Source organism: Hakea prostrata, chromosome 7 (genome assembly GCF_041222555.1).
Source record: "Hakea prostrata isolate BN-2017 chromosome 7, UWA_Hpros_2, whole genome shotgun sequence".
NCBI lineage: Eukaryota > Viridiplantae > Streptophyta > Magnoliopsida > Proteales > Proteaceae > Hakea > Hakea prostrata.
The window spans coordinates 15,630,362-15,641,390 of record NC_142606.1 but is presented as its reverse complement, the minus strand read 5'-3'; the positions used below and the strand labels follow the sequence as shown (position 1 = coordinate 15,641,390).

The 11,029-nt window shown below is 37.5% G+C and overlaps 1 protein-coding gene across 1 annotated transcript; it reads right to left on the bottom strand.

Annotated features, from left to right (window-relative positions):
• Window positions 1-3,834: 3,834 nt before the first annotated feature.
• LOC149010124 (uncharacterized) lies at window positions 3,835-10,982 on the bottom strand. Its single transcript, XM_089162401.1, is given in 8 exon segments — window positions 3,835-3,899; window positions 3,902-4,133; window positions 5,497-5,577; window positions 7,411-7,485; window positions 7,607-7,666; window positions 8,844-8,936; window positions 9,054-9,249; window positions 10,921-10,982. Coding segments are annotated over 8 exon segments (843 nt in total). The 5' UTR covers window positions 10,962-10,982.
• Between the last annotated feature and the right edge of the window lie 47 nt (window positions 10,983-11,029).

The window sequence follows — 11,029 nt, the reverse complement described above, 5'->3', positions numbered from 1 at the left end:
AAAGAATCAATCACTTAGTAGAGGCTCTTCCCCCACCCTCTCTATTGTTGCTTGCACTAGTAATTCACTCCTGGAACTGGATTTCTCTTCTGAGTCAGTCTTCATCTCTCCTTGATTGAGTCACGCTGATTGAATCCCCAATGCCATTTATACAAAATCTAAAAAGAAGAAGTAGAGAGTGGGTTAATTAATTTAAAGTGAATAATTATTATATTGTCATTATCTATTCATTTAAGTAAAATCAGATATCAATGTGCAAATCTTGAAGCACCTTGTACAATTGAAAATTTGTTATGAGAGTTTGGCTGTGCAATTATTGAGTACACATATTGAGAAAAGATGATTCGTAAAAAAGCGGCCCTGAGTTTATTGAATTGAATAATTGCACCTGAGTTGGTATGACCAGTCTTGGGTGAGTACAGCTTATCAGATATTTATGCACTTGATGCAAGGGAAATTTCGTTTTGTTTGACCAATCAAATTGGTGGTTGAAAAGCCTTTATTGTACAGGGATCTTTATCATCAATGCTTTTACAAATTTACTACTTCTAGATGTAAATATGTGAGCTGTAACTACTTATCTTGTTGATACGAGAGGTTTAAGTGCACCTAGAATCACTTATACGAGGTGCCTTTTTTCTAAGGATCCTTGAGGTCTCTGTTAGGGTACTTCTGAAGCGCTTGAGGTGAATAGCTTGGAACCGTCACTGCCCTGTCATTTCCCTACTTTTCTTTTGTGATCAGAGGGTCAAGAGATTATATTGGTAGGGGGTTGGATATTTGTGGGCACGGATGGACTTCTAGAGCCCTGCTTAAATTGGGTTAAAGAAATTGCAAAGCCATCTGTTTTATCTTGAACCTGGACAAACCCAACAAGCATTTCATTAATACAATACATGGTGTTTTAACTCATGGTTTTGATTACCAAAAAAAAAAAAACTCATGGTTCTTGAAGTTAATTATTTGAGCTGATTTAGTGTTGGTACCTCTGTTGAGTTCTGGTTTTGTTGCCACCTTTGAAATGACTCTCAGATTGGCGGATCACCTAACTTGAATCAGGTAGAGAGAAGCGTGGGAGATAATTGAAGAGGATGCATATGCGAAACTCTAAATTTTTTATATTGATATTGGCTCCATCAGTAATTTACCCTGATAGATCCTCTATCAGGGTAAGGTTTGTTGTTTCTCTAATACTTTTTTACGGTATACCTCTAAGTTCTGATAAATTGAATAGGGATTTTTTATTGGCAGCCATTTAGGGTCGTAGGGGTGAAACCCTAGTCTCCTCTTTTAAGTGGGATAATTGCTGGTAATACTCTTTCAACAAAGTGCAATATTACTTATTACCCATTATTACTTATTTGATTAATAAATTTAAAATTTGAAATTCAGATGACCATTTGGCTCATAAAGGCACGTCATGACTAAATTTTCCACTCATTAATGTGGTGAAGGGAGAATATATCTAACATTTGGGTTTTCCCTCTACCCATTTTCTACCTACACGGCTACACCTTACCTGCTGAAAAACACCAGCCACCACCGCCGGCCCCTTGCCCACCACCGTCCCCTGCTGTAAATATTTCAAAGCGAGAATCGGTCATGCTTGGTTTTTCTTTCAGAAGGCTCTCAGAATCAGCTCTCAGAGCCTTTCCTTCCTCGCCTTTTTAGGAAAGGATCTATTATTCATGTGGGTTGTCACCATAATCAGCTCTCAGAAGTCAGAACCTCCAAGTATAGTAATCTCAATACCACCACTAATCAGACTCTGTTCTTACATTATCAAACAAAATCCACAGGTTCTTAGGACTCATGACAAAACCCCGGATCCTAAGATCGATTACTGTAAGATTGGGGGTTGTTGGTTCCACGATTTAACTTTTTGTTCGATCTTTGCTGAGTTATTTTCCCTAAAGGAAGACATTCATCCGAGACTGGAAACCATGCTTACCGAAATCTAAAATATATTAATCTAAAATCTGCATTACGTTAGCTCTTAATCATTAAACCAGAGGAGGTTTGCGGCTGGGATCAATGAGATCCAAAACTGGCAGACATGACCACCCAGTTGAGCCTTCGACAAATCCATCCTCATAGCCCAATATGTTTTGGATTTCAGTTCAGCTAATGATTCTTGGAGATAAGAAACGCTTGACATATAGTTGTCTTTGCATGTATTCAAGCACTTGTTTGATGCCTCGTCTTTTGCTGTCTTAAGGAGATTCTCAGCATACAAACGATTGCTAGTTGCCTTCTTGATCGCAATGTCGACGAAAATATTAAGAATGCCAGGAAGAGTGGACTTCAATTAGTTGTGAGGGTCTGATTGAAGCAGCGATACACAGAGCTGGTAGTTGTTGTCTGTGCTCTTACATGTTTGGAGAATCAGGTCGTGATCACTCTTCAATGCTGATGCAGAAACTTCAGGTAAACAGAATGAAAGAGTCAGGAGAGTGAAAAAGAGAAGAGAGAAACCTACTGCTGCTGAAGCCATGGATGGGTTGGTGAGAAATGTTAGAATGTTGAGCTCAATTTATTAGAGCTTTTTGTTCCTTTTCCGGTAAGAACTAAATGAGGCAACAAAATAAATGGAAGGAAAATCTTAATAATTTATTAATGTAAATCTTTTTTGTATACCGTATTATATATTACTTCCCGAAGGATTTGGGTAAGAAACGTTTTTCCGTTTTTTTCGTAAACAATGTGTGAAATGGAGTTGAGATTCTCCACCATGTATTCTCCTTTTCTTTATCATACATTAGAGGGGCCATTTTATAAAAAGAAAATTTCCATAGACAAGCTTAGTAGCGCTGCTGCTGTCGGTGCAGATGTAGAAAAATCTTGAGTGAGATATAGAGAAGAATAATTTGAGAAAGAGAGAATAAATACCTGATAATCGTGGAGAAGATTTAGGAAAACTTCAATGTCTACTAATTACTCTAATGTTTTATCATTTATGAAATTTTTGAGAGAAAAACAGGGAATGAAAGGGAAGATTAAGGAGAGAATAAATAAGATGAAAATATGAGAGAAATTCATGGATCTTGAATTAATTTATAATTAAAATGTACCCTTTTACTCCTTAAAACTAGGGTTTAATGGTAACCATCATATCCGCTGGGCTCTATGTACCTCATATCACGGGCATCATCAGCGCACAGGGGGCTCTTTGGCTCTTTGAACCTCCTATCATGAGTAACAATCTATCATTCTTACCAAGAAGACCCTATTGTGTACATAAATCATATATTGTATTTTCTTGTAGATACTAATATTTTAATTTCAAAAAATATATTATAATATCTTTACTTTTATGATAAATAAATAATACATACAACACAATGATATAAAGAAATTATTCTCATCATCTTAGTCCTAATTTGTTTATCTTAGTTATATATAAATATATTTTTTGTACAGACTTTTATTATTTTAGTTCGCTTTAGTTTTATAAAAGTCATCTAAATTCGTAAATTATACATACATCGTATTTCAAACTTTTACATCGCCTAATTTTTTTTGTCCACATTCCCTAATTTACTCTAGTTTTAAGAACCAATATTACCCCTCCCTTCCCCTCTCCCGTCCCTTCCCCTTTTCTTCTTCTCCCTAATTTCATGCAACAGTGTATGGAAACACTGTATTGTGAGAATGATGCTATTAAGAGGATAGAGATTGTCTTATCGGTTAACAAAGACATCTAAAATTATAATGCAGTACAATTTTGTTGCAGAAAATGAGTGCTAAGTAAATTTCATAAACGAGAATGAATTAAAACATATGATTTTAGATCCCGAAAGGTATCAACCATTTCCATCTCTCCACATCATGTAATTACGGGTTTCGGATCGGTTGTGGCCTTCGTGAGCGTGCTTTCTCCACCATAACGTTTCCATCGTATCAATTCTATATGATATGTCTAGTCCTTCCAACGTTAGATGATAAGTTATATCACTAGAAAGAAATTGTCCGCCCCTCACTATTAGAAACTTCGTCTCCTTCCAAATCGAGGAACAAGATTCTATAACGTTGTGAGGTCGATTACGCTGTGAGACTGATCGTATATCCCATGAAAGTACCTGCTTGATCAAGCTCTGGAACTCATCTGGCGATGCATAGAGTGATGCATTCACCTGAAAGGGAGGGGAAAAAAATAAAATAAGTTAAAGACCAAGCTTATGAGATGGCATCCATGATGTGGTGCTGTTGCACAGCTGCCAAATAAGCAAACCCATCATGGTAACATGAATAAAAGATGATAGTCCCTCCAAAAGGAATTTTATTTGTCCTAAAATGAAAATGGGAGGCTAACATTCTTTGATGAACAAGGAAAGAGAGAAAGGTACATCAGATAAGAAGGGTCAGTATATCTGGGATTTGTACTAATCAGATTGTAAGTGCCTCAATCATATGCTTTGACTGCTTTCTTTGAAGACCTAGTCTAGATTCCTCAGTGATGTAGTAGACCTTCAATGGCTGAACAAGCTTGACCCACACTGCAAATCTAGATAATAATAATTGGTTCCAAACTGGGTTTTTAGTTCCACAGGGGTATCCGGAGTCTATTGTATATTTCTTACAGAGATATCTTGTAATTTGAATTTAACTTTATTATATTGGATGAGTTATCTCTACTAGCAGGTCAAGAGTCTGATGGAGTTCAAGCTGGTTTTAAATTTCCTTTCAGTTGCAGATTGTGATTAGGAGCAGGTCATGGACTAGTTGCTTCAACGATTCTTAGAGTCGAATAATTAAGCATTGAGTGGTGTACTGGATTTTGGCCTTTTCTCATGATTGAAAACTGATGCCTGTCTGTACCAGATTTGGTTGACCATTCTGATCTCTCTTCTTCTGTAGCTCCATTGTTCCCTTAAAAATACATGAGCTCACTGCAACAACCTACACCTCAGACTTACTTACAACCACACAATATGAAGAGTGGAAAACAAGGAACAATGTAAAAGCTAGGACAGACAAACCAATACACACTGAAAAATATTCTCTACTTACGGTGCAGAAGGAATTTATCAAAATCATGACCCTGAAACAGTCTCTAATTTTAGATTATCTCAGAACAATCTTCCCACTTCCTGTTTAAATCTCACTACACGACTTCAAGCACTCCAGACATGGATTTTGTCACAAGCCTTTTTTGTGGTCACCCAGGAAGAGGGATACTTTAATCCCTTACCACCCAAACTCCCATCAAGATTTGTAAGAATAAGGATAGACTTCATGATCTATAGGTTGATTCATCAAGAAAACTAGTTCCAATCAGTTGAACATACCCTGTCCTAATAGTGTCTCCATAAATTCTCAACACTCATCACGGAGTACAGTTAAAATTAGTACTGACATCCTTAGAAAATTCTAGAAACCATTGTACCGTCGAATTTTCAATATTAATGAATAAAGAGAATTGTAAAAAACAAGGACTTCTAAGTTCAAAAACAGACGAACTGATAGATGGGATGATTAATGCAAACAAAAACTTACAGCTGTCACCCAGCAATCGGCAAGAGAGGAAGAGAATTCCTGGGAGAAGTTAATAGATGCAACGGCTAGCAATTTGTCCTCCTGAATAGATTAGACAAGCAACACAATACAAGAAATAATTTATAAAAATGTTTATCAAACTTTATGCAACTTTCTAACCTCACACACACAAAGAGAGTAGGAGATGAATTTAGCATACCATGTCGAAATCCAATTAATAATATTTCCTTCCAGAATTCATGCATCTATGACATCAGGAGAGCAAAACCATCCTTTTTTTTTTTTTTTTTTGGTAATAAAGAGTAGAGTAAAGCAATCTAAAGTGAATTTGTGGATGTTGATCATATTGGCAGGTACATATGTGGGAGCAGTTGTTCAACCTGCTTAACCCAGAATGATGCAGGAGCAGATTATATTAGTTTTATACAATTTAAATTTTACAAACAGCAAATAATTAGCTGAAACCTGCTTTCATGCTAAATGCACAGGGGAACTCAAAGGACCATGGCAGGAGGTGCAAAAGCAGGATATGCGAATCTACCAAAAAATATTATGTCGGGATACTTGCCCTTGTGATCAAGTTTCTCTTTCAAAAGCATAATGAGTATGACGACAAAACTAGAGGAATGTACGAAAGAGTACCCATGCAAACAAACAAACCTTTGAAATTCCCGTTGAAAAGAAAAAAGACCGCCGGAGACATCACTAAACCAACGAGATACCTCTTGCAAAGAAGAATTCCTAGAGAATTTCCCAGAACCCCCGTCCAACCTATCCGATCGATATAATAAAGAAATCACTCTCTATGTGGTCGAATAGTGACCAGCCCTATTTGTATGCATCCAGACGATGGGCACGTTCCAAGATCTCCTGCAACAAGAACCTAACACATCGTTTAGAGTGGCAAACAAGATTTGACCCATTCTCGTGAATGCACTTCAAGAGATTGTCAAGGCAGCAAGTCAATGTTTAGAACTTCAGAGGTGAAATATTCACTACCATGTGATGATTAGTGGACAACCCCCCCCCCCCTCTCCTCCCAAATAAAAGTAAATAATATATAAATAAATAAATAATTAAAGGGGTATCACAAGAAACAAGGATCACACATGGAAAATAGATAAAAGGCACCCAACAAGATGCTAAGTACTTCAAAGCAGTGAGCCAACTCCCAACAGAAAAGTCAACAACAATAAAAATTTTATTTCGGTAGATCGATACATAGCATAGGAAAAGATATTAAGGTTCAAGAAAAGAATGAAGTCAAGTGCCCCAATTGGTAACACCAGACACAAGCATGAGTTTGCTACTTTTAACTAGTCACTCTCATGACTCAAGTTGCCGAATATAAACTGTATGCAACCAAATAGCAAGTAGTTACACCAGATATATGCATGAGACAGTTGAGTAGTATAAAGATTTTTTTTTTTTTTTTTTTTTGGGGGGGGGGGGGGGGAGGGAAGACAACGGTTGGTAGACCATAATTGTAGCCCTGAGGTCAGGGCATCGCAACAGTCACTTAGCAAATTGCGTAGGAAAAATGCCTCCCCCCCCCCCCCCAAAGACTCTGGAAGCCTTTGGCACCAGGTTCACCCATTTTAGTATCAAGTTTGCATAGGTACTAAAAATCTGGTCTAAAGATTAGGGATGATGCAACCACAAAAGGAAGCATATTGGCAATAACCATCTTCAAACAACACTAAGGTGTATATAAAACTCAAATCAGTTTTGCCAGTCTGAACAGAGAGCTTGTGGATAAAACCGTCCTCACTGAAGTGATAAATTTCCAAAATATGAGTCACTCTCCAAAAAGCAGAACAAAATTTTGATACAGTACTACGATAAAAACTATACATGTTTTCTACATACAGAGAAACTGCACCAAGTGGAAACCTATAAGAAAGAGAGAATTACCATTACCCACTTAGGCACTGTTGCTTCCGGGATGCTGTCGCAATATGGTAAATAAGGTTTGACATCAAGTACAGGCTGTTGATTAAAACAGTTATAACAATTAAGGATCCTCTTTGAGGCTACAATAACAAGCAAGGGACAAAACACACATGGATATTTCTATGCCTGGATCACATAAGCAATATAGGAAACTTACCGTGCCATCAACCAGGTCCACACCAGAAAGAAGAACCATACGTCCTTGTACTGCCTCCACCTAGAATGCCAAAGGATGAAACCCATTTAGATAGATGAATATATGTATTTATATCATACTACTAAATAGAAGTATGATATCCTTTTTCGTGGAAAAATTCACTCCCAAAATCAACTTTTTCATTTATACGAATTTATGATAGCTAGCTCGCTCACTCTCATGATGTTTCGAAATGACCAGAATTTGTTGATATTCTTTTGTTTTGACAATGGGTGCAATGAATCCAGAGCAATACTTAGGTCTCACCAAGTTCCTGTCAAATCACAGTTTCAGAGAAAATTCATCCATGGTTTGGAACCCTCGGTATAAAAGTCAAGGTTTTGAACAAAATGGGTTTAAATTTTAGTCATGTTGACTGGATTTTCAAACGGAAGGACATCAAAGCAAGGTAACCATCTTCTTAAAACATCCCCTGCACCTAGAAATGCTGATACACAAGCTTACAGAGCTAGTTAACAATTTTAGAGTCAAGGATGGGCACTATAGAGAAGTCCCCCTGCTCCTTCCAGCCCGGTCCCTCTCCTCCGTCTCGAAAAGAAATAAAAATAAAAAAACCACTAGCTCGGAAAAGTTAGCGAGTGCCCAACCCGCACTCCAGTACTAACTATATTATGTTGAGTAGGCTAAGGCTCTACGAAGGGGTAAAAAGAGAGACTACAAGAAAGCTGCACCAATTGTCCTCGTACATCAGCTAGCGGCTTTATCAGTAAAGCTAAAGCAGATATGAAGCTCAAATTAAGCCATGGAACTGGTATTTGAGTTATTTCAGATGCGAATGAAACTCATGACTTAAGTTGTCCATGAAGAAGTTGAACTGTCCTCTTTTCGGGGGATGGACCACTGCTAAAAATCCTACAATGACATTGCTGAACAAGCGTCATAGCCATAGGAAGTGTATTTGTTTGGAGTATCATACTACACAGAAGGGTAAAACTTTCCTTCCTTTCAGGGTTAAATTATGCCATAAAAGATGTTTATTCCTCACATGAGATCCAAGATTCCATGAGAAATGAAGTACAGATTAGCAACGGCTTTTAACTTTTCACCATAACAAGTTACTGATGCAATTATGATACTTCAATGCCCCTCACGCTATAAGCCGAGAAAGTAGATATTCAAAATACATTTTGTGGGGCATACAAGATTTATATTATATTCATGCATAATTCAGACTTACTTTGGCAACTGTAAGCCCAATAGGGCATAGTCGATGTGGAGATCTAGTAGCAAAGACTCCCATTTTGCAACCTTTAAGTCTTGGTACTCTAACCTGTTCATTTTAAAACACTTCCAGCCACCAGTTGATAGGAATCTCATGAACATAAGAAACAAATAGTAAATGAATGTAACCTATATAAATAACAATAGTAGAGTATCATAGACATACCTTTGCCTTGAACTTTGATTGAGCTGGTTGCTTCCATAACTTTTCCAGGTCTGTATTTAAATGAAAAACATAAAGAATCCAACAATGAGAATACTCTCCAAGACCTTCAAGGGCAGCTGGAGGAACCCGGCCAGAATCAAATATTAAACATGCTCTAGCAAGAGGTACAAGCAGAGGTTGTCTTGGCGTCCCATTTCTGTAGAAATGAAAGTGATAGATAATGTGACATATAGCGTAATGCAACTATACAAGTACCTTGGTCAAACACTGGGCATTACATGCCATGCAAACATAAACGGATTGATATACACGAGAGTAGGCAGCATTTGGAACCTAAGTAACCTAATAGAATCAAAGATAAAAGAGCACATATAATTTAATTTTCTTTGCCTCGAACTAAATCCAATATCCACAGCAAGAAGTATCTGCAAATAATATAGCTGATACAAAAGCCCCCAAAAAAATTCTCCAGTCAATGCTCTCTCTCTCTCTCTCTCAAACTTGAAAATATTCATTTAGATACTTCTTCTTCAAATCAGACATGTGGTATCCCATTTTTTCACCAATTTCATGGACAAGTTTATCACCGTCCAAAAAGATTTGGAAAAAAATTGGCCTCCATTTAGATCTTCAAATCAGACATGTGGTATCTCATTTTTTTCACCAATTTCATGGACAAGTTTCTCACTGTTCAAAAAGATTTGGAAAAAAATTGGCCGTCAGAAGTTCCATAACAAAATCTTGGCCTAATAACACCTTGCTTGGCTAAATTACAAACACAGTTATTAGCAGACAGAAACTTCCAGTGAAACAAGATCATATTAGAAGCTAATGGATAATTTATCTAAATACATTAATCTCAAGGAGCACTCAGGGAAATTAGCTCAATCTCGCACAATGCCAGCTCATAACCTACTCCAAAGACATTGGGGATGCAAGCCCACAGGAACAGCAGCTCAGTCTTGTTATTTCTTTTTAACCTATAGATCGACAACACAAATCATAGTGGTCACAGCACCTAGGTGGTGCAGGGCCTTGGAAACTGGAAAGAGGGCAAAAGATCAAGTCAATGCCAAGAGGGAGTCAGCCTAGTTAACCAAGGTGCCTGCACATTAGGTAATGCCTTGAGAACTCTTGAATACAGACCAAGAAGGAACTCCCCACATAAGATGTAAATTATTCCAATAATTGTCAGGCAGGTAAAATAAGAAGCACAGTTAATGTTCAGCTTCAAAAAAACCTTAGGAGGCATGTGGACATCAATGCTGGTCTTTCTGCTCTGACAGTGGAAAAAATTACAGGCCCCCAATCCCTATTATTGTGCTCATTTGTCTCTTCATGCCATTGTGAGGCTAGGTTCCCAGTGGTTTTCCAATAATACTTCAATGAGTGGTGAACAAGAGGAACAGAAGATTATTCAAAGGCTGCCCTTATGGGAAGAAGCTGTAATGAAAAGGTTTTGCAGTAATGATGGCCTTGTACATGTTAGCACTCAACAATCAACATTACTGACTACAAGCTTAATCACCCAGGACCATATCTGCCCACTAAGTAAAGCATGTGAGACGCCTACAGTTGCCTAATTCACATTCACTACCATTTACTTGGTCATCCAACGATTACCACTGAACAATAAGCATGCATTTTCAGACAGGCTGTTACCAATTTTATCAATGCATGCTGAAATAGATGTGCGTCTAAGCTCTCCACATATGTATTTTTCCACTATAAATTCTATGCGTATATGTTCAACAGTATAACTAATTAATAGTTTAAAAACCAAATCTCATCCCCCCCCCCCCCCCAAAAAAAAAAAGAACAAATAAATAAATAAAGAATATCAATTGTTATCAGGGAAGGCAATTACCTTGTGGTAAAGCATGACTGAACGACAGCAATGGGTGTCATGGGATAAGACACTAGCTCCAACTCGTCGAACTACGTTTTGTGACCTGTGTCAATGCTTCCCTCAAAGC